This window comes from Calliphora vicina, chromosome 5 (assembly GCF_958450345.1).
Source record: "Calliphora vicina chromosome 5, idCalVici1.1, whole genome shotgun sequence".
Lineage (NCBI taxonomy): Eukaryota > Metazoa > Arthropoda > Insecta > Diptera > Calliphoridae > Calliphora > Calliphora vicina.
Genome location: NC_088784.1, coordinates 13,917,175 through 13,942,760, shown reverse-complemented (window position 1 = coordinate 13,942,760; position 25,586 = coordinate 13,917,175). Strand labels below are relative to the sequence as shown.

The following is a 25,586-nucleotide window of genomic DNA, read 5'->3' as shown; positions in this document are numbered from 1 at the left end:
TTACCATTTCACTGCTCATGTTGAGTTTTACGATGCCAACGTAAACTGGCAAATTGAGCAAAACGTTTACCACACGGCTGACATTTATACTTCTTAACGGCTGCATGCAAATCCAAATGTTTTTTCAAATTACCCAATGTCGTAAAACTCTTGCCACACTGATCGCACTGATGTTTGCGTATATTCAAGTGAACATTCATGTGATCGGTGAAACGATTGCGCTCATAAAACGATTTATCACAAATGGGACAATGAAAATTCGATTGATTGAGATGTGTCCTCCTATGCAGATCGTAAAACGACCAGGTCTTAAAGGTTTTCTCACACCACTCACACACATAGGGACGTTCGCCGGTGTGCGAGCGCATGTGTATATTAACTTCCGTGGAAGTGGCAAATGATTTGCTGCAAATTTCACAGGCATAGGGAAAATCTCGGCGATGTCTTCTAATGTGTATGGTAAGATTGCCGGGCATTTGAAAGCCCTTGCCGCAAAGTGTGCAAATAAAGGGTAGCGTGCCATCATGTTTAGATTTGTGCATTTTATATTGATCATAAGTTTTCGAGATTTGCTGGCAGCTGTCACAGCGAAAGGGTCCTAAGTTAATGCTTAAAAACTGTGATAGTTTTTCGTATAAAACAAAAGACATTCCCGACTCTTTATCTTTGTTATTATCCATTAGCCGTTTGTGTTTTTCATGTGAAAAGTCTTTACGTAGTAGGTATATGGTTTTTTCCAGCTGTTGAAGATTACATTTTTGTTCCTCATTTAAAGTTTTATTTACTTTATCCAGCATTTCATTTAAAGCATTTCTGCGATATGTGCTTGATCTATAATCGGGATGATCTGCATCCCACAGGGAGTTGTAATTGCGATACAATTCTATGAATTCTAGCTGTTGTTCCAAATTGACAAACTGTATTTCGTTGGCCTTAAGGAAATCGTGTCTTTGACTTAAAGAAGAAGGGGTTTGCTGGGTGGTCTGAAAATAAAATGAGATTTATTATGAAAATTTTTGTTTTTTTAAGCAAATTTTTGTGAAAAATTGTCAAATCGGTATTCCTATCTTTAAAATTCCAAAATAAAACTCCTAAAAATCCTTACCTTTTTCAAATTCTTTGTAATTTTCTCCTCCATTATGGGTCTTAAGAATTCCATTTCATCAAAACACCACAGCTTTGGCAGATACAAACCCTTCAGCTTATGTAATATCCTCAATTCCTTGCGATATCTTATGCGTAACTTTTGTATTTCATTCATGCACTCCACCGGAGACATATCAACATTTAGTTTCTCTCTTAATTGTTGAGCGATATCGTCATACAATTCCGTTTTACTACATGATTCATATTCCAAATCATTAGGATTCCAAAGACACTCATATAGATGATACAAATTCAATAAATAACTTAAAACTTGACGATTAGTTAAATCCTCAGCTTCTTTACAATCTAATGTTGGAGTACACTCCTTATCCTTATTACGTTCTTTGCGTTTTTCTTCAATAACTTGTCGCAGAAACTCCATTTTCTCAAAATACCAAAGACGTGTTTTATGTTTTCCCTTGCGGGCCTCGAATTTTTTCAATTCTCTGCGGTAACGTCCTCGCAACTCATTGATTATGCCAAAGATTTCCTCTCCCGTTAGAGAGTATTTCATATCATGAAGTAAAGGTTGTGATAGTTCACTGTATATATTACGATGGGCATTGTATTTGTAGGATGAATGCTTGGGATTCCAAAGTTTTTCATTGTTTCTGTAGGCTTCCAGCAGATAGACTATTAGATCTTTATTATTTAAAGCTTTACGCATAGCCGGCTAGGGAATATATTGATAAAGAACTGTTATATTAACTAAATAAATTATTCTAAAGGAGCTATAAAATATATTTTTACCGTTTTTAAATATTTTCCTTTGGTAGACGATTCTTTATCCGGATTGTTAGCTGTTGTTTCCGATTCAGAGTGTTGCTCTATATAGTCAGTTGTTGGACTAGGCCAATTTTCACTGTAGGTGGGAGGTGACTGAAAATAAAAGGAACATTGAAAGCAGGGTTAAAGTTATTCTCTATAAAAAAAATAAGTAATTCTATGAAAATATCATTAAGAAATGAATAATAAAATTTCATTTTAAATTAATATGAGTGCTTGTACATAAAAATTTAATTGAAATATTTGCAATTACAAGACTTTCAACATTAAAAACAATAAAAAACTAATATTTTATGTTTGTTTTTTATTCAACTTAAAGCGAAAGAATAGAAAGAACTTGGGGACCCCAAATTGTATGTCAGAACAACAAATAACAATTGATTATGGCCATTTCACCAATCACTTGGTAAAGTGACGACGACGACGATGATTTAGATGATAATAATGACGATAACGTCAACAAAAAAACATTAAAGTGAAATGTAAAGGGTGTGTTTCTAAAGGATTGGAAATTTGAGAGATAATCACCCCTATCGTGAAAAACATGTGAAACGTATGTTTCCATGAAATATCCATTTCCCTCGAAGGGAAAATTGCTATCGTGATATTCCCCTAAACTTTTCATTCACAATAGTTGATTTTGTTCGAAGCAGCTGTTTATTGTTTACAAAATTTCATGTAAAAATTTCACAACATGTGGAATTTTTTCACGTGAACAAAGTTTATGAACGAAAAATGGGAAATGGGAACATATTTCATGTGAAATATTGATTCGTGATAGGGGTGAATGTCCCTAAAATTATGTGTAATGGAATTCCGAAAATGGATGGATATCAAAAAAGTTTTTCTCTGTTTTATTTCAATTTAAAGTTCTCAGCCTTTATAAAAAGCTACATTTATATGTAGTTTGACATTCGCTGAAGCGGCGAATTATTTTTTATGTATTGAGTTTGACGTTTGCCATAGAAATCAGCTGTGGTCAGAGGTTTAGTTAAAATCGTCATGTATAAATTCGTTAAACTAAAAGTTCTCTTAAAAACACCACTTTTTTGCCACAACCTGTATCCATTGTAATTCGCTGATAATAATGAAGATGCTTCTTAACAATTATTGTGTATAAATAATAAGTTCATGCTAACTAAGAATGAAATATACTGTATTTGTTTTGTAAATAAAGAAATATAAATGCGGGCATTGGCATTCAAGTAGACTTTTTGACACGCCTAATAAATGTATGTTTGTACTACAACAACAAAAAATTATAACAATAACAATAAAAAACAACAATAATAACAACTATAATTGCTACTACAAATAATTCACTCATTCATTCATTCATTCATCTTGAATTTTTGTTGTTGTTGTGCTGACGAAATAAATAAATGTTTGATTACGTGCGTCTATACGTAGCAATACTAATTTATTAAACGTAACGTTTACACTGGCTCTGAAAATTAGATGGGGGGGTTAAAAGAATGGAATAAAGAATGCAAATACAAAGTTGTTTAATATGAAATTAATAATACATCAGCGATCTCAAACGATCAAGTCAAGGTGTGATTTTAAGAGCCACATACAATTGACCTGAACCGAGAGCCAAATCCTAACAAACACCATCCACTCTAATAATTTTCTCAAGCACCGATCCAATCGGCATAGCTATAAATAATGTTCTATTGTTTCGGCCGCAGCCCTAAGATAAATTTGTTGGTCCGAAATTTGCATTAGCCAAACATTAGCCCTTTAACCAACAACCTTCTTCCCGCTTAGGTTTTTAGCCAAAGCCACTACGTGTTCCCGAAGGGATCCCACCAAAAAAAACAGTCAGGCTAAATCACTGATTTCTTGTAGTGCCAGATACGTATCTGGCAAAATAAACTCTTATCAATTTTAGGCTCCTTGCAGCCTAAGGTATGGGTGTCTCCTCATCTCCCTCTGAAGCATAACACCAAGGTGTGGAAGATCACCAAAGTAAACATGCTTGAAATAGATGTAATAGACAAAGCCTTCATCATCGACATTCTCTACATAATTGTCCTACGAGTCTCTGCTATCCAGCCACAAGAACATCATCAGCCACGACGTCTATTCCATCTGACCCCTTAGATTGCGTTCCGAAGACCTGATGTCTTCACCATCTTGTTTCAACTCCAGAATAAGATATTCATGAGGAAGAACATCGTGGGCGCCGCGGTCCTGGAGACAAAGCTTACCCAGAATTCTAGTCTGTACATTCACAATGGGTCCAATATTCTCCGAAAATACTGAACCATCCGAAAAATCGTGCAGCCATTTCTTCTGTTCTTCTGCTATCAGATTTGGAGATATAGAGTTAGAGCTTTATAATGTCCAACTGTTCCGACATAAGTTCCCGTCATAAACGGCAACACCCGCCTTGTTTAACGAGATTTTAAAGTGCACAACGAGTTCTGGTATTCTAATATAGGGGACCAAGGCGAATTTATATACCAGGTGGTGTCGAATCTACAACAAGTACAACATTTACAAAAACCACTTGTAATTTGTTTTTGTTTATGCGGTTTAAGCTGTCAAAATTTCCATGTTGTTTCTGTTATTTTTACGTTTGTTGTAGAATTCACCACAACAAACACAAGACAATTTGACAGCTCAAACATCTAAACAAGTAAGGTAAACAATAATCAGCTGTGCTATCGACACCACCTGGTATATAAATTCGCCTTGTAGGGGACGATCAGCGCTGCGTTGGCGGGACAGCTTGAGGAGTACACCGTATGCACTGTGAACCATGATGCCCCTACCCGGATTATGGCTAGCGTAGGTCCGAATCAAATGAACATCATGGCGAGCCCTAGTTTCATTCAGATCAGACCACCTCCCCATAATCATATCCCTGACTCAACCAAGCGATTTTATGTATTCCGAACATCACACATACATTATCTAAAAGCAGCCTGGAGCGCTTTCAGAAACTTCACCAGCCACATCTTCAAAAATCTTCCAGAATCCTCAGATGTCCTCAATGCCAAAGTGTTTTCCGTGAGACTCTCACAACAGCAGCCGCTCGCTTTATACCGGAAGGACGAATTCCTGTTGCGCCACTTCCCACAGATGAACAACATCCGAAGTACCGACCTTCGCAACCCACAGATTGCTCAGCTGAACCTGGAAATTAGCAGATTGGCCAACGAAGACAAACGTTATTGGATATATCATTTGATGAACTACAACTTGAGCGCAGAAGTTATGGTCTACAGTCAGATCTCTCCCTCTCTCACACCTCTCTTTCTTAGCCAAATGTTTATTGTACACCCAGAAAAATAAAGCGAAACGAAGCGTTGTTCGCAAACCTCACATCGTTCGATCAGTCACTGGTGAACAACAACTTTTCTTGCCTAACGAAAGTGGAGAGGTCATCAAAAATTCCAATCCTTCTAAGGTCATTGGCCCAGATGGAATTTCATGCCGATGAACCATGATGAGCAAGGAGTTGAGTTAATGACGAAGATACTAAACCTTTCCATCAAGAGCCTAATACATCGAATGTACTCAATGTCTAGGCAATGGTTTGAGTTATACCACTCTGTTACCTCCAGTCGGGAAAACACTCGAGGGACATAGCTACTCAAGTTTACCAAGATGTAAATTAGCATAAACCGTGTGAAAGAACGGTTCTGGTGGTACCGGATCTATCGAAAGTCAATACGCCTGCCGAACAACGTGAAGAGATCGACCGTGAATTACTTGAGTAGAAAAGGCCCGTCACATCTATTGTTCACATCTCCAAACTACCTGAATGCACAAAAAACCTTGTTGGCTACATATGAACGATTGGCCGGTCAGTGGTAAATTATGCGGTCACCCCTCAGTGAAGAAACATTCAAAGCTGCCAATATTCCGCCCTCAGGATCCTTACAGATATACAGGTTACACGATATTCATGAGAAAACGAAGGGCTTACCTGCCAAGGAACACAATATCTTGATTTCTCTTCAGTTGCTTCTGGGATATCATATAATGTAGTTGGAGCCCCCGAGATATGTCAGGAAAGATCTTTGCATGTACGAACAATGATCACGCATCGTACACAGCAGCTTTGAAATATATTCATATGAATGCAGTAAACACATCAAGTTACCGCATGAGTTCTCGGAGCCGCTTACTTTCTATTGAAGAAACTGAACAAACACTGCTGCATAAAACAAGAGTAGTTTTAGCACAACCGATATCTGGATGCCTTACGATCCCGCATAGGCCGAGCTGTCCCCAACGTATCCCCATCCTGGGGCGAAGGTCCCATAATACCCTTTTTGGCGATTCGGCGATCCTTACTCCGTACTGAAGATCTATGAACACTAATGGAGCATGATGACAACAAAATCTGCTTTGATTCCCTCTGGAATATTACCTCCCATAGACTTCAATGTTAAAGATAGTGTGAACACACTTTCAAAATACTATATAGTTACGACGGCAAAACTATAGGGATACAAAGAATGCCCATAAAAATAAACTTGTTGCAATATAAACAAGAATTATGATTGTGTCAACAATGACAGTATGTACAATATTTGTTGTCGTTTATTTCTACCAACAACAATGATCGATTTCAAAATAATTGTTTAGTATGAACAACATTTTTTTTTTGTTTGCTACGTTCACAGACGAGAATGTGTACTTTTATTAAATGCTCTAATTAAATTGTATGAACGAAGTATAAAGTTAATAATTTTTAATTATTTAGCAAATATGTATTTAAAAATTTTAAAGTATTGTTAATTCCAAAATTTCTGTTGAATTTTAATGAAATTAATTACCTTTAAGTCATGTGTATGAGGGAGGGTCTTAGAAACGTGTTAATGACATTAACACCAGTTAATAACAGCATACAAATTATTTGTTTAACTAAACTAATAAACAATAATATTAATATTAGTTGCAACATGGTAAATAAAGAATTCTATAAATTCATTATCTTAGCTTGACTATAAATTAATTAAATATTGAATTTATAATAACGATTACATGAATTTTGGAGCTGGTTGATAAAATTGTTTATATCGGCTTTAAATCACAGTTATTAAATTGTAAACAAAGTTATAAATCCTTTAAATAATGTGAGTTGTTTATCTAATTTTATATTTGGGCCATATTGTTTTGAGAATCATAAAAATCAGACTAAACATTCTTTAGATTAAATTTTTCTTTCACTTTTATATTAAAAAATAAAACAATTCAACAATTAAATTCTTAATAAATATTCAATATAAATTATCACGTGTTTCAAACTTTTTTTTTCAAAATTTATATTTTATTATTACTAATTAATTAGTCTAATACCCATAATTAAATAAACATTAGGAAATTGTATTAATATTAATACTTTTCTGTTTATTAAATATTCACTGCAAGTGTAATTAAGAGTATCTGAGATACTTAACTAAAATATGACATGCTAAAATCTAAGATTTCAAAATGCAATAATATTAATAAAGATAATAATAATATTTATTTATAACGCAAAACAATGACGAAATACATTTTCAATTTCTAAAAAAAAATATTTCTTTATATTTTGAGAATTTATATAAAGAAACATTTGTCTAATTTGTTGACAAGTTTTATTTATTTATTATTTATTTATTTTAAATTGGCAAAAAAGTACGATCATAAAAATAATTTATAAAGTATTAAAATAAATTTATGATGTCTTTGATAAAAATATAGAAAAAATATGTTTAAACATAATGTCTGTAATGGTTTTAAATTACGCCATGGAATCAAAACTGATAAATGTTGGAAATAAACAATATTCAAATTAAATTATCAAATAACAAAATGACGTACATATGTAATAAAAAACATTTTATGGGTTTTATTGTTTATAAATATAAATTCTAGGAAACCCCTGTTGTACTGAAAATTAATAACAAATGGAAATTATTGTTTAATTTTAACAATAATTTTACAAATATGTATTTCTGGATACATATCTCTCATTAAGTTAAATTTCCATGGAGTTAACCCATTGTCATACCGTTAGCTGAGAGAGCAAAGTGTCTAAGTCCATTTTAACTCCCTGTCTATACTTGACAAATATTTATCATAACAATTAATGACGTTTATTATCAAGACAAAGTTGTCTGAGCAAAAGCACTAACAATTTTGTCATAACGAAGAAATAATACTAATAAATGAAGACTATACCTGATAATTTTTTATCTTGACAACGATTTTGACGTTTATCATGATAAAAATTTATCAGGTATAGACAGGGAGTCTATACCTGATTGGAAAAAAAATTTTCGAATTTTTTTTTTTGGTTTTTTCAAATTTTATTGTAGGTCCAACTTACTAAAATCTAAGTTGTCCTGATGTTTTCCTTATATCTCAGCCATTTGTGGACCGATTTTGTCGATATTAAATAGCAACCGAGCCGGAAGAATTCCGGAGACAGACAGGCAGACAGAGCTACTGGCAGCCACATAAGTAGCAATTTCAAAAGTTTGCGAGCAGCAGGATACATCCAAAAGCAGATAAATTGGATACCATTCGAATTGAAGTAGAGAGACCTTGAAATACGATTCTGTATGTCTGCTATAAAAGAAAATTATTTTTGTACCTAATCATTACTAGCGATGGATCCATTACGATAACCCGAAGCTTAAGAGATCGTATGTGAAGCTAGACCAACCAGCCGATTCACCACCAAAGCCAAATACCCATGGCGCTAAGATAATGCTCTGTATTTGGTGGGACCAAAAGTGTCCTGTCTATTATGAGCTGCTGAAATCAGACCAGACTTCCACAGGGAACCTGTTCCCGAAGCAACTGATTCGTGATGATTATGACAATGCTCGGCCACATGTTGTAATACCTGTTAAAAAGTATTTAGAATGAAGTGGTTGGGAAGTTTTTCCTCACCCGCTTTATAGTCCACCCCTTGCCCCGTTCTACTACTATTTGTTTCGATCGAAGTAGAACGCTCTCTCGGGGATATGCTTAACTTTTGAACAGAGTATCCGATTATTACTTGATTCTGTATTGGCCTCAAAAGATGAGCAGTTCTTTTGACTTGGAATTAGAGTTTCGCAAAATTTTCAATCCCGAAATCCATTTGAAATCTGTAATGGCCTATTATTACAGCAAATAAGTCGTAAAGAAGGGTTCTAGACGAAACAAGTAAGAGAGCTATATTCGGATGTCCCGAATCTTATATACCCTTCACCAAATTATACTTTAAAATAATTTTTTTTAAATATTTTTAGGTAAACAAAATTTAATTTTTTTTCGAAATTGTTTTTTAAAAAAAAGTTTTTCAAATTTAAAATTTTTTTTTTTTTTTAAAAAATTTATGACAAAAAAATTTTTTGATGAAAAAAAAATTCGGGTCAAAAAATATTTTTTCCCGATTTTGACCCATTGTAGGTCCAACTTACTATAGCATTATCTACATCGTTGCAATGGACTTTGAAATATCTATCATTAGATATCCATATTGTCTATATTAATGACTTAGTAATCCATATATAGATCAAAAATAGGTCAAAAATCGAGGTTGGCCGTGTTTTTTGCTCATATCTCCGTTATTTATGGACCGATTTTGCTGATTTTAAATAGCAAACTTCTCTGACAGATTTATTGAAGATTTGGATCCCGAAGATATCTGGGGTAGGGTATTCGAATTATTCGATTTTTCTCTTGTTCGAATAAAAAGAATAATTCGAATAAGAGATTTTAACTTGTTCGAATAATTCGATCACACGTTTTAAATTAATCGAATTATTCGAATAATTTAATTTTTTTTAAAAAAGTAAGGAATGAAGTTTTGATGTCGATTTTTTAATATTTTATTGTTAAAGAAAAACAAAAAATAACGTTAAAGTTAACAATTCAAGTATTGATAATGTCAAAAAACATTCGAAAACAAAGCCCATCATTAAATTTTCAACCGAAATATTCTGATCAGATTAACTCCCGAACAATCTACAAAACAATTGACTAGCAAACCCTTTAGTTTCCGTTTTGGAGCTATGCTTTAAAAAATTTGATCTAGTTGGACATGATCCTGAATTCAAATACAATATAAACGTATTAAGAACGTTTTTATGTCGTCCATTAATTCGGATTTTAAATTGAGTAACTAATTCTTTAGTAAATTAATTATTCACTATTTCTAAATTATTAATAACAAATTGTATTATACATCAAGCTCTATCAACGTTGCCGAATCTTTGCTTAATAAAGTGGACTTGGGGAATTACACAATATAGGGAATCTGTCCAAAGTTTGATATCATTGTCAGTGAACGTGGCTAATTTGAAGTCAGGCAGTGCATGATTGACAAAGATGTTCAACGATATTCAAAATAATTTTTTGTTGCAAGAAAAGCATGGAGTTCGTCTTATACTCCATGCTTTTCTTGCAATAAAGTGTCAGATTTCAATATTTGTGATTATCATTCGATTTATTAAATATTTTGCAACACTTACGTACGGGGTTAATAACATCACTTATATACATATGTATATTTTAAGATCATGGCCTTCGTCTGTTTCAACGTAATCATTATAAATGTAAAATCATATTCTCCATCAAATTCAACTCCACTTTAATCTGAGTTCAAATTTTGATTATTAATTGGGGTTCTTCTAATATTTCGCCAGCTAACTAACAAATATTTTATTCCGTACCTTTTATTTTCATTGGTTCAAGTCCTAAATTAAAAATTTTGAAAGATTTGTTTTTAGAATTGTAACTTCTTGCAGTAATATTTATATATTTATAGAAGTAGCTATCGGAACACTCATCTACAGTGATCGAAAGTCTCTTTGTCCTTAGTTATTTGTCGAATTTCAAAAACAATAAAATTTTTGTAAGTCATTATTACTTATTTAAATTTGAAATTATGAAAAATTTTAAGCAATTTAATAAATTTAAATATATATGAACATTTATTCGTTTTATTCGATTATTCTATATAAAATTGTTCGAATTATTCGTTATTCGAAAATTGTCATTTTTAAATTGTTCGAATAATTATTCGTAAGAAATTATTCGATTAATCGAACGATCATTAGTCGAATGAATACCCTAATCTGGGGTCTTCAGAAAATTGATTTCAACAGACATACAGACAAACAGACAGACGGACATGGCTTAATCGACTCCGCTGTCTATAAGGATCCAGAATATATATACTTTATAGAGTCGGAAATGAAAAATGTATAAATTACAAACGGAATGAAAAACTTATATATACCCTTCTCACGAAGGTGAAGGGTATAAAAATACACCATACACCAAAATTCCAGATCATTTGAAATCTGTAATGGCCTATTATTACAGCAAATAAGTCGTAAAGAAGGGTTCTAGACGAAAAAATCTCAATTTGACTTTCCTTTCTATATATTGAAGTGTTATTTTAACATTTTCTCCATAACTTGTGAGAGAGCTGAACAGATCGCAATTTGGCATTAGATGTCTAGGTTGGAGCAGTGGCCCTTTTTGAGAATAAGCTAAAATACCAGCAAACTATGAAAGGTTTAAAGAATTATGTATCAGACGAGCCAGCGATGAATAATACGTTTTTTTTAAAAAAAAAAGGGGGAAATACCACCTGGAACTGTGAATTCAGAAAAAACCCCCTTGATTTCAAAGATTCTAAAGTAAAGGTTTTGAAAAAATCTAAGGTTTTATTCGAAAGTTAGATTTTACTAAATGATATCAGAAATCAAGTGAAGTTATGATAAAACTGTTCTGAACTTAGTTTTTTTAACATTTCGTAGCTGTCAGTTATGAAAATTTAATTCCACTCTGTGGTTACCCCAAATAAATTGCATTTCTATTTTTCAAAAGTCCAATAATCTATATTCTTACGTTTTCGAAATATGTAAGTAAATAATTTGATAAATGATAAAGTCAAATTAAAAAGTATTAACATTATAATTTACACCCTCAATTAAGCAAAAAAAAAAATAAAAATAAACGAAATATTTCAAGTGAAAAAAATAATTCATTTCAAGTGGTGAGATAATCGAATATTTAATCGCCACAAATACAAATTTCTCTGATATTGATTTTTTATGAGGGGCTTGCATGAAAAAATATAGTTCTTTAGAGTGATTAAATAAACATTAATTATTTTGCTATGCTTTTGAATGTAAAAACAATAGAAAAATGAAACACTTATCTTTTTTAATTTCAAACCAAACAAATAGTAAGATAAAATAGAAAATAACAAAAAAAATCAAACAATTACTTGTATAGACCAAGAAATTTAGTCTTGAATCTAGATAATAAATTAACCACCAAAAAAGAAAAGAGTCGAGTTTAATGTTCAACTAGTAATTATGTTAAGGGAAGAAATAAGGTGGATTTAGGAAGTTTTTTTTTGGTAAACATGAAAATTAATTGTTTGTCATTTTAACATGTCTACTTTTTTCTTAAAACAATACAAATATAAATTATTACAATGACTGTAGTTTAACTATTGACTGAACATTAATTATTTATATTAAAGTGTCTAGTCAGCTATCGATTTTAAACGGGGGGAACAAATTTGTTGATAGCGTCATTTTCTGGCTTAAAAAGATCAAAAAGTTTTAATGAATGGCTAGAATATTTTATCGAGGGCTTAAGGAAAACGACAGTTATTGAAATGAATTTGTTTTGAAAGGAAATTGAACATTTGTTATTGTAATTGTTAGACAAAGACTATATTGTTTTATATTAAAAATTATAATTTTTTTTAAATGGACTTAGCTACTTTGTTGACTAAGCTTTTCCATTTTTAACCCTTTAATGCATATTGTTGCCAATTGTCTACATTCCAGTTCCACTTAATTTTATACGAACATAAGCTTCATACTAATTCAGATTCTCCTTCAGCAAAATCAAATGGAATACGAAAAGTTTCAGCTAAAGAAATTCTAAATCAAACTAAAGCTAAAGGAAATATAATAAATAAAAATCAACTAAATATTTGATACTTTATAGAAAAAATAAAATTAAAAATCATGCATTTAAGGGTTAAGCTTTTCCATTAATAGGTATTATATTCTATAAATGAATGAGTAGATAGAATAATGGAAATTTTGACATTTGCTGCAATAAATGTTAATGAATTTATTGCCAGTCTAGACCATGAGTTAACAAACACAATCCTAAAAAGTGTAATAAAATCCAGGAAACATATTTTAATTTTCAATTTCTTTTAAATATTTAGTTTAAATTTAAAAATTTCCCTTTTACTAAACCACAAAAATTAAAAACATTTTTAAATGTCAACATTTTTTCAAAATGACTCAAGTCCATAAATGTCAATTAACGTTTAATTACACAGATTTTATTTAAAGCAACATTATAAAAACACCTTTGCAAATATTCAAAATTTATTTATAATTATTAATTTATTTTCTTTTCTAGTGGTGTTTTTTTTAATTAATGTTTGTAAGTTTAACCACCAAGATACGAGAAAATGCATAATATTTTATTAGGAAAATATTTATAAATAAACGGAAAGCAATTTAGCATTGACGTTTAAACAATTTTCTCAAAAAAAAAACAAAAACAAATGCTTACAATTGGATTATTATTTTGGATCATCAAAATATTCGAAAATGCATGTGCATAAACAGAAAAACTAAATAAAATATTGAAAAATACAAGCGCATTCAATTGGGGGGAAAAATAAACAACCGCCCCTCCCCAAAAAAAAAAATATTTCTAAAACTGAGTTTATTACTTTAATACTGCAGGAAGATGTAATTACGAAATTTAGCTGTCAATAATCAAATGACGTTTTCTTACGGGGGAAATATTATTAACTTTCTTTGCACTTTTTCTCCAATAATGCTAAAAAGGGCAACTGGTTTTCCACCAACCAGAAAGAAAACGGTTTAAGTGCTAGTAATTAACGTTTTTCTTAAACACATTCGAAAACGATTCGAAAAATGTCGCTCAGTTTTTGGCATCAGTTTTGGTTGTCATCGGCAGCATAGTAAAAGCTTGCATAAATGTCAAACTACACATATACAAAATATTCACCACTACGCATTTATGTCAAACTCCATATCAAGGCGAATTTATATACAAGGTGGTGTCGGTGGCGAATTCAGGCAAATACGATCGAATTCATTTCATATACCCTTCAACTTCGTGAGAAGGGTATATATAAGTTTGTCATTCCGTTTGTAATTTCTACATTTTTCATTTCCGACCCTATAAAGTATATATATTCTGGATCCTTATAGATAGCGGAGTCGATTAAGCCATGTCCGTCTGTCTGTCTGTCCGTCTGTCTGTTGAAATCAATTTTCTGAAGACCACAGATATCTTCAGGATCCAAATCTTCAATAATTCTGTCAGACATGCTTTCGAGAAGTTTGCTATTTAAAATCAGCAAAATCGGTCCATAAATAACGGAGATATGAGCAAAAAACCGGGACAACCTCGATTTTTGACCTATTTTTGATCAATATCTGGATTACTAAGTCATTAATATAGACAATATGGATATCTAATGATAGATATTTCAAAGTCCATTGCAACGATGTAGATAAGGCTATAGTAAGTTGGACCTACAATTTTTTTTCATCAAAAATTTTTTTTGTCATACATTTTTTTTCCAAAAAAAAAAAAAAAAAAATAAATTTTTTTTAAAAAACAATTTGAAAAAAAAAATTTTGAAAAACAATTTAAAAAAAAAATTAAATTTTGTTTACCTAAAAATATTTAAAAAAATTATTTTAAAGTATAATTTGGTGAAGGGTATATAAGATTCGGCACAGCCGAATATAGCTCTCTTACTTGTTTATATATGGAGTTTGACATTTCAAACAATGAGAGAGTGGTTTTGAATGTCAAACTCCATATATAAAAAATTAATGAATTCGCTCGTATTTTACTGAATTCGCCACCGACACCACCTGTATATAAATTCGCCTTGCTAAATATATAAAAAATAATTGAATTCGCCTGTATTTATTTCAATTCGCCACTGCTGTCACCTTGTTAAATACGCCTTGGAATCATTGCTACTTGCTAATGATAATAATCCCTTATAATTTGACTTGATTGACTACGCCTCTGCTCAAATAAATATTTGTATTGCCAAAATTTAACAAGTGTTTTCTTTCTTTGTAAACCAAAAGTGTAAATGTAATTAAATAAAATTAATTAGTTATGTCGAATACAAATTATTGATTTAGAGTGAGATTAAAACAGATGTTTAAGAAAAACACACAATGTAATCATTTGGGGGACAGAATTAACAGTTGAAAAGCATTAGAAATCAATTGCGATTTAGTTATTTTAGAGAACCCGTTATTTGAAAGGGTCCAGTTAGTTTGACATTGCGATGTCCTAGCGATTGACACTTTTCAGGCATTTTGTGACATGCCAATGAACTAACGCAAGTTTGTGCGTTTCAGAAGTGGTGATTTTGACTCGGAAGACATATATCTTCCGGGCCAGCCAAAAAAGTTTGAAGAACAAGAATTGGAGGCAACAAGATCTTTTGAATTGGAAGCTTTTCAATCAGCAATTTCATAATGTTTGCAAGCAGCAGGATTCATCCAAAAGCTAGGAAATTGGGTACCATGCGAATTGAAGATTAGATACCTTGAAAGACGATTTTTGCATGTCCGAAATTATGCTTGAACGCTATAAAAGAACATAATTTTCACTTAATTCATCACTTTGTTTCGTTATTGTACTGAAAAGATTAGCAGTTCATTTGGCTCGGACAAATGTTTGAAAATAAAAGTAAAAAATTTAAAAAAACCTGAATTTTTAAGAAGATAGAAAAAAATGTTATTGTTGGCCTTAAATTCCCTGAATGAAACCTGGGGACAAGTGTCTCCAAGACACCAGGTTTGTTGTGGTTGTTGTAGCAGCAAATGATTGCTGAGTTGACAGCCCTTAGGAATGCACCAGGTTTGTCGATTGTTTCGGTGACTTCTTGGCGACATTATCAACGAGGTGTCTACATTTTTATATGATGAGAAAAACAAGTAGGAGAGCTATATTCCGCTGTACCGAATTTTATATACCCTTCACCAAATTAAACTTTAAAATACAAAAATTAAAAAAATTTCAAAATTATTTCGAAAATTTAAAAAAAAAAAATTCAAAATTTTTCGAAATTGTTTTTCTTTCTTTAAATTTGTTTCGGAATTTTTATTTTAATTTTTTAAATTTTTTAAAAAAATTTTATGACAAAAAAAATTTTTTGGTTAAAATATTTCTCCCGATTTTGACCCATTCTAGATCCAAATTACTTATCATTGCAATTAATTTTTTTTTTAGTTTTTTTCCAAATTTTTTAAAATTTTTTTTTTTATTTTTATTATTGAAAATTAAAAAAAAAATTCGGGTGTAAAAATATTTCACCCGATTTTGACCCATTCTAGATCCAAATTACTTATCGTTGCAATAAATTTCTTTTTAGTTTTTTCCAAATTTTTTTTTTATTATTGAAAAAAAAATTTATGACAAAAAAAATTTTTTGATGAAAAAAAAAATTCGGGTTAAAATATATTTTTCCCGATTTTGACAAATTATAGGTATAGCCTTATATACATCGTTGCAATGGACTTTGAAATATCTATCATTAGATATTTATATTGTCTATATTAATGAAATAGTAATCCATATATAGCTCAAAAATAGGCCAAAAATTGAGGTTGTCCGAGAGTTTTTTCCCTATTCAAATTCAATGGGAAAAATTCACACGGAACAAACTCCCGGGGAAATTTTTATTCATAATTGGGCTGAATATCTCAGCCATTTGGGGACCGATGTTGTCGATTTTTATAGCAACCGAGAATTCCGGATATATTAATGTACGTAAGTTATTTGGGGGCTACGGAATGTTGATTTCAACATACAGACGAACAGACGGATATGGCTATATCGACTTCGCTATTTATAACAATCCAGAATATACATATATACTTTGTTGGGTCGCTAATGAAAAATGTAGAAATTACAAACTGAATGACATACTTAGGGTATATACCCTTGCCACTCAAGTCCAAAAAACCTTTTATCTCGACAAATACTTATTTTATCATTTTGCTTTTACGCACTTAGAAAACAAAGAAAAATACAAAAAAAAATTGTGTTTACAGAATTCAAAAATATTTACGCAAAAAAAAAGTTTAAATGTTTTTTGTCTCTCTTTTAAAATATGGCCTTAGAGCCTTTGCATGTTAATCCAGCGATATTTTAGCGTAGAACGAAAATAATTTAGTTCTATGAACATAAATATTTTTCTTCACCTCTTAAATTTGAAGTTTTTAAATCTTTACGATAGCCTACTTTAAATATTACGAAAATAATTGCAAACAGTCCTTAATTACTTAACAATTTCCAGCAATTAATTTCATTTGTTTAATTATATTAGCCTTAAATTAATTTTTATTGTGCTTCGCATCTGCCATATTTAAGTTTCGCCATAAGTACGGACACAAACCATATACAGTTAAGTTCCTTTAGTTTATCAGTGTTGCCATTTACTTAAGAACAAAGATAATGAACAAAACGTATATAAAGCACTTGATTATACTTGGATATTAAACAAAATGTATTAGAACCTTGTGCTCTCACTTTCATATAAAATTTGAATTAATATCCTTAAAGCATACCTAGGGGAGTATTTATTTAAATTAATAGCTTCTTTTGCTACTTACCAACCAGGGTAAATAAAATTCTTTAGAAACCAGTGAATGAAAACAGGATGAATAGAATTCTTTAGAAGAATAACTCGACTAAAACATTGAAAGAAATGTTTATATAGTTATTTAAAATATATGTACATAACAATATATAATATACATGATTATGAATTAAAATTTTCAAGTGTGTTTTTCATTTTATGCACTGTTTTCGTTGGACTGTTTGTTTTAATAGTTGTCATAAAAAACAAAAATGTTTAGAAAAATAATTTGTTCAATTTTATGGATGTTTATTTTTCTTGTTGCACTGGCACATCACAGCAAATGAAATTTGAACAAGAAAAAAAAAAAGAATTTTAGTTTCAACAACCTTGAGTCAACAATGTCAACATTTGGTTTAAATATAAATATGTATGTACATAAATATACTTACAAACATGTTTAAATTTTAATTATTTATGAACCAACTATTATGGAGGGCAAAAACTTTTTATATAAAAAGGACAAATATTACCCCTTTTACACAAACGTGTAATGAATTCCTTTTTCTAGCTTTCTTAATATGGAGAACTCGTTTGAAAAAGTTGTCTAAAGTTGAGCAACAAAATAATTTAAAATTCCCATATGCAAAATAAATGGCAATGAAATAATTTTTTTTTTCTTTTTTGGAAAAAAAACAAAAGAAAATAGAGTTAAATGTTTGTACAGTGTGAAAGCAAAGAAATTGGACAAGTAAAGAAGTACTGGTGTTCTCTTATTCGATATAGAATAAAATGTAAGAAATGTATAAAGATGGCATTCGCTAAGAATTATTCGAAATTTAATTCGATCACGAATGAGAGAATTAGCTCCCAAACTTAGGGACTTTAAATGGAGATACTTTAGTTAAAATTAATAATTTCATAACCCCCTGTCTATATCTGATACATTTTTATCATGATAAACGTCAAAATGGTTGTCAAGATAAAATATTACCTGGCATTGTCTCCATTTATTAGTATTATTGCTTCGTTATGAGAAAATTGTTAGTACTTTTGCTTAGACAACTTTGTCTTGACAACAAACGTCATTAATTGTTATGATAAATATTTGTCAAGTATAGACAGGGGGTAAGGATTCATAGTTTGAAATTAAAACAAGTAAGAGCTATATTTGGCTGTTCCGAATCTTATATACCCTTCAACCAATTATACTTCAAAATTAAATTTTAAATATTTTTAGGTAAACAAAATTTATTTTTTTTTCCTAAGTTGTTTTTTAATTTTTTTTAAAAAAAAATTTTCGAATTTTTTTTTTAAATTTTAGAATTTTTTTTTTTGGTTAAAAAAAATTCGGGTTAAAAAATATTTTTTCCGATTCCATCCGAGCCGAAATAATTCCCATCTATTGATGTATCAATCATGTTTGTAAGTTATTTGGGGGCTACGGAAAGTTGATTTCAACATACAGACTGACAGACGGACATGGCTATATCGTCTTCGCTATTTATAACGATCCAGAATATATATACTTTGTGGGGTTGCTAATGAAAAATGTAGAAATTACCCTTGCCACTCATGATGAGTTCTAAGTTCTAAGAAAAAGACCTAAGTCCATTGAAAAATAATATTTTGGAAAAAAAAATTTTAAAATTTATTTTTTTGAATTTGTAATTTTTTAATTTTTTTTGGTTAAAAAAAAATTCGGGTTAAAAAATATTTTTTCCGATTTTGACACTTTGTAGGTCCAACTTACTATGGTCTTATATAGTAGATATAGTAGATCATTAGATATCCATATTGTCTACATTAATGACTTAGTAATCCAGATATAGGTCAAAAATAGTGGTTGTCCTGGATTTTTCCTCATATCTCAGCCATTTGTGGACCGATTTTACTGAATTTAAATAGGAAACTTCACGAAAGCATGTCTGACAGAATTATTGAAGATTTGGATTCCGAAGATATCTGGGGTCTTTAGAAAATTGATTTCAACAGACAGACAGACGGACATGGCTTATAGGGTCGGAAAATTATTTTGTGGAAATTACAAACGGAATGACAAACTTATATATACCCTTTTCACGAAGCTGAAGGGTATAAAAAATATTAAGCGAACATATAAATTAAGACATAAATTCTATCGATCCAGTCTAAATATTAATATGTTCTATATTATTCTCGAATGCGATAAAAACACAAGATCCTCTTTTGCAAAATTAAAAATCCCAATTTTTTCATTAAAAAATTTAACATTAAATCAAAATCCTTTTAATGTTTCAGTTTTCAAAGATCGCTGATCTTTATTGTCCCCTTATTTTTTATCTACCCTGTACACTGTCTATTTTTTTTTTTGATTTGTTTGCCAAAACAATAGACTAAAAATAAACTAATTTCATTCACATTATTTGAGAATATAAACAACTGGACAAAGCGTATTTCTTTTGTGTTTTTTCCTCTCATTTATATTCCGTTTATTGTATTTTGTATTTGTAAAACAAGCGCAAAGATAAATAATAAATATGTAGCCTAGCTACATAGTAAATGAAATTGAATTGAAAATGCAATTTTCTGGTTGTTATTTACGCCTTCTATTTGATAACGACAATTTGCTATAAAGTACATAAAACCAAGCCGCATCATATATGGAAATAGGGATGCCTTGATGTAATCGTATGTGCTAGGATTCCAGGATTACTTTATGGTTTAACACAACTTCACAATGTTTTGAATTAATATTCGAATTTTTAAATACTGCGACGAATTTCCTCCTTCAGAGCATCTGCTGTTTGTGAGCTGTTCAGGTCTTTGAAATAGCCCCAGAGATAGTCCAGCGGCGTTAAATCTCAAAACGAGGCGGCCAATTGACATCGCCAAGCCGAGAACTGAATAGTATGATCGCCTTGCTGCAACCAAAGTTCACTGATGTCAAAATTAGTTTGTTTACATAACCACAAAACTAGGGTGGATCAATAAGTCCGCGACTTTTTGAATTTCCCAGCTCTTAACTGAAAGGGCAACACTGCTCCTGCCAACAGGCATCTGTCAGTTGATACCTGTCAAAATTTGAACAAACTGAGTCATTTAGTTTGAGTTTGGCAGCCATCGATAGCAGATTACCTCGTGACTTGAAGAGAAATTGGAAAAACGGAAATTACGTCTGCTCACCGGAAATTACGTCTGACACCTGTCAAAATTTGAACAAACTGAGTCATTTAATTGAAAAAAGGAAATTTCATCTGCTCATTAAGCATTATTTTTTGCGGAAAAACCCATCACTCAAATAAAGGCTAAGTTTGATTAAAAATCTGCACTATCAATTTAAATGGAAACAAATTGGTTTACTGTGCAAGTCGAACCATCTGGACGCCCAGTTGAGGTCTCAACATCTTGGCCGATCGGAGATTGAAAGTGTGAGAGATTATGGAAGCCACTTGGGTATGAGAAAGCTTTCAGCAAGATGTCTGCGTTTGCTCACAATCGGGTGCATAAAAGGGTACATAGATGCGAAGTTTCCATGCATAAAATCCATGAATTAGGCTACGAAATGCTGCCTATTCCGAGCTATTCTATGGATTTATCCCCGAGTAACTATTTCATGTTTCCAAAGCCTTTAGGTCATATCCCAGAAAAAAACAAAGTCAAATAGAGAGCATTTGAGAAAGAATGCCCCTAACACCCAAAGGCTCCTCAAATATTTGAGAATTAACCCCCCGGTCTATACTTGACAAATATTTATCATAACAATTAATGACGTTTGTTGTCAAGACAAAGTTGTCTCTGTAAAAACAGCAACAATTTTGTCATAACGATGCAATAATACTAATAAATGGAGACGACTATACCTGATAATTTTTTATCTTGACAACCATTTTGAAGTTTATCACGATACAAATTTATCAGGTATAGACAGGGGGTAGGTAATAGAATTTGAAAATAATGACTTTCTCAGAACAAGTTAAACAAAAGCAGCAAGGGATGAATCCAAAGCCAAGAAGATGAAGAGAACATTACTGAGAGGAAATTGATACAATGCGTACAATGTTGTAAAACATATATGTGCCAAGAGCTCATAATAAAATGGAACTCATAACATTAAAAAAACCATAAATGGACACTAGGAAGAACGTTGGTCCCAAAAGAGACACGCTTCTCAAAATAAATGTAGTAAATTTGTAGTAAACAACGAAGCTAGGTTCATTACAGACTTTGCACAGATCCTGAACTATATTTTTATAAAAGGAAATGTTCCGGAACAGTATCAGCCAAAAGGTTACGCTTGATTTCTACACCTTCCGTTAGATATCTGCTGCTAAATGAAGCTTGAGCCCTTAGCTGCTTAAGTAGATCTCTAGTTTGGTTGACCACAACAAAAAGAGAATACGTTCAAGTTCCAAGAAGAACTATGGCATTGGATCTGGTGTTTTCAGCGATGAACTTGGACTAAGATTCTCAATAAGTCTTCCGGATAAAGCCAGCGTATTTCATTCCGAGATGTTGGCGATCAGTTAGGCATGAAAAATTTTACGCGAAAAGAATATTCGTTAGACTAATGGCATCAAGTTAGTCAGTCAGTGTAAGGAAGAACTATCAACGTTAAATCGTTTATCTGACATCACTCTAGTTCGGGTTCCTGAGCACTGGGACTACTACAGTAATGAGCAGGCAGACAAGCTGGTCAGAGAAGGAACTGCTTTAAATGTCTCAGCTGCAGTATCCCTTGAATACACAGAGAAAACAGATTCGTGATAGCAACCGAATTTGTTGCCAATCGAATGATTCGGTTGCACACATAGAATTTTTCGGTTCTATCAACAGAAATTCAGTTGATAAAGAAGAATTTTGGTTGAAGCAACCAAACTTTTGTTACCCCTTCCAAAATTTTGTAGCCACAATTATAAAATTCGGTCACTAAGGTAGAATCATTCGATTGGCAACAAATTCGGTTGCTATCACGAATCTGTTTTCTCTGTGTAGGAACCGAAAGGATATTTTGAGGAAAATATCAGTGTTAACGGGTCATTGGTTACTGTCGCAGTTAGCTGGACCGCGAATAGGAAAAAAGCTGTGAATGACCGGCTCTTCAATTATTGCGATACAGATTTCTAATGATTTAACTAAGATATCGAGTACTGTGTGATTATCTGAATGCAACAGGTTGAATTTGGTACTCCCATACTAGCATCTGGTCTTGATGTAGTTTTTCAGCGATCTCATTGAGTGGTGTGATGTTATCAAAACGGATTAATAGAGATTATAATTGTAGCCAGCCACCACGTAAATCACTTTAAACTCTTTAAAAACACTCTCCTTTTCTAGCCAAATTTGGTATCATAGCTTTTTTTTTGGACCAGCAGGCGATCATGCATGGAAGTGATGGAAGAGGGAGTAGAGTTCGTGGCAATTCGCTTTGAACTTTCCTACATTGAAAATGAAAGGAAACACTTCAGCGGGAAGTTTGTTCCACATACGTACAGTACGGCTAAAGAACGAATTTTCCATGTACATGAGTTGTGTGGTGAACTGACCAATCGACCTAAAAGGGATGTGTTCCTGATGAAAAACGCGTATTAAGCGTATTTGATATAATAGCTTTTTTTGGACCAGCACTCAGGCGATCATGCAAGGAATTATGTTGGAAATAGGAAAATAGGTTATGGAAGGAAGGAGAGAGGGAGTAGTGTTTGTGGACATTCGATTTGAACTTTCTTACATTGAAAATGAGAGGAAACTCTTCAGCGGGAAGTTTGTTCCACATACGTACAGTATGGCTAAAGAACGAATTTTCCCTGTAGATGTGTTGTGCGGTGAACTGACCAATCGACCACAAAGGAATGTGTGCTTGATGAAAAACGAGTATTACGTAAAAATCTGCTGGCATCAGGCACAAGTTTCCTAATTTCATATGAACAGTGAAATGGAACCCACATTGTGTCGGTGCTTCAGCGAATCAATCAAATTGGATACCCTACTGTCACCAATAATCACCTTCGCCCTCTCCTGTACGCGGTCGAAAATCTCCAAAACAGACTTTTAAACACCTGCCCATACATGGGAGTTGTATTCCATTTTCGTTTGGATATAGTTGGTGTAAATAGTGAGGAGATTCCTTATTCGTTTCAGAAATCCGAGACACTTGAATGCTTCTTTCGACACTTGAAAAATGTGTTCAGACCAGCAGACATCACATTGAATTCTCATGCCCAGAACATCAAGATCGTCTGATTTCGTAATATTTACACCACTCATTAATAAATGGTTTGTCGTTCGTTTTTGTGTCAACATGCAACACTGAGTCGTGCGAGCGTTGAAAGCGACTCATTCAAAGATTTTTAGAAGGTCACGATTAAGGGAATTATTAATTTTTTTGTCTCATTGCCCCAATCTCCGACAGGCTTGGCCTGTAATTGAATGAATATGAATGGCAATTGTTGCTGTCATTTGCAAAATAATAGATAGGGTTGGAAGTTTGACGTAGAAGATCATTTACAAAAATAAGTAATAGTGTAGGAGCAGAGCCTTGCAGTACACTTGAAATCGTTGGATGAGATCCCATCTATAACAACTCGTATAGTGCAATCTCTTGGAAAGCTCGATATAAATCGAGAGAAGTTAATACCGACACCAAAAGCAATAACAATTCTTTATAAATGAATGATTTATATCTAAGATAATACAGAATAAAAAACTGTACTAAAAATTCAACAATAAAAAATTCCACTTTTAATTCTCACTTATTCAAGTCGTCTTTTCAATCAGTTTACTTAATTTTAATGGTGCACTGCTTATTAACTGATATGTAAGTGTCTGTCTGAACTTTTCCCTCCCATCTCATACATATTAATGACCTATACCTCTAGACTTTCTCGTTTTAAGCTAACTTAAGCCACTGAGTATATTGCATATACGACGCTGAAATGTCTAAAACACATCCTCCATTTTTAAATAGGACCCGTGAATTGTACATTAGAATTTCAGAGGAGACAGGCAACTATTTAAAATAAATGGATTTTTTTATTTTTTAGGAATTGAAATAACCTAATTCCTGGCAACTCTTTTTTGGTAACACGAGTATTGTATCAAATATTTTCACTTTCTATAGAATTTAAACATTTTACATACCTTGTTACTGGTGCTATCTTCAGTAAATGACATGCAATCACTAAAACTACCAGTACAGTCGTCACTGGTGCAGGGGCTCTGCACCAACATAATACCACTATCTTCGCCATCGCCTATTTCACATTCTTTGTCATCCGGTAAACATTTAAAATAGCCAACGGAGGCGGAAATAACGTTAGGGGGTGTAGGAAAGCATGGCATAGCATTACTGGTCAATGTGGAGGTGCTGCTAGTGCTGCTATTGTTGGTGGTGTTTATGTTGTTGGCAAGATTTTCCAAGGGATTAAGTGTAATAAGATTTTCTAAGTCTTGATTTGGCGGGGTTAATGTTAATAAATCGCTAGATTCTAAATTAAACACTAAATTGAGGTCGTTCGGAGGCGTTAAAGTTTGTTCCGTGGCCACTAAACTATTTACAATTATATAATTTTCTGTTATTTCTTGTGTTTCCTCACACATTTCATTGTGTTTACTAATGTTATAGGTATTATTTGTGGTAATCTGTGAATTATTTAAATCCAACACTATTTCTGCACTTAAATTATTTTCTGTACAATTTTCTTGTTCATACAAATTAAAAACTTCCTCTTTATGCTGTTCTTGTAAATGTTGTAGAAATATATCGGTTTGCAGACAAATGCCCGTACAGAACAAACAATTGAAACCGATATTTTGTATATCGGGTGATATTGTGATTTCACCACATTTGCGAAAAAATACATAATCATCGGGTTGCCAATTTATGGGAGATCCCAATAAGGCGGACATTTTTAACTATTTTGTTGTTTTCTTTTTATAACTTGAACAGTTTTCTATAACAATTATACGTTTTATTAGAAAATTTAACCACAATTTATTTCCGTACTACACTTTTACCGCACCCGTTGTTAGTTGT

General features: G+C 32.1%; 1 protein-coding gene across 1 annotated transcript; it reads right to left on the bottom strand.

The window, feature by feature from the left end:
- rgr (regular) lies at nt 1-25,586 on the bottom strand. Its single transcript, XM_065512248.1, has 4 exons — nt 24,692-25,586; nt 1,897-2,025; nt 1,106-1,819; nt 1-983 (listed from the first exon to the last, which is right to left on the bottom strand). The coding sequence occupies exons 1-4, from the start codon at nt 25,457-25,459 to the stop codon at nt 9-11; spliced, it is 2,586 nt and encodes an 861-aa protein (XP_065368320.1). The 5' UTR covers nt 25,460-25,586; the 3' UTR covers nt 1-8.

Bases quoted from the DNA above. Each gene is read 5' to 3' on its own strand.
- rgr (XM_065512248.1), bottom strand. From the start codon at position 25,459: ATGTCCGCCTTATTGGGATCTCCCATAAATTGGCAACCCGATGATTAT. The intron at 1,820-1,896 runs GTAAAAATATAT...TATATTCCCTAG, and splicing joins AAGGAAAATATTTAAAAACG to CCGGCTATGCGTAAAGCTTT. The intron at 984-1,105 runs GTAAGGATTTTT...TTTTATTTTCAG, and splicing joins TTACAAAGAATTTGAAAAAG to ACCACCCAGCAAACCCCTTC.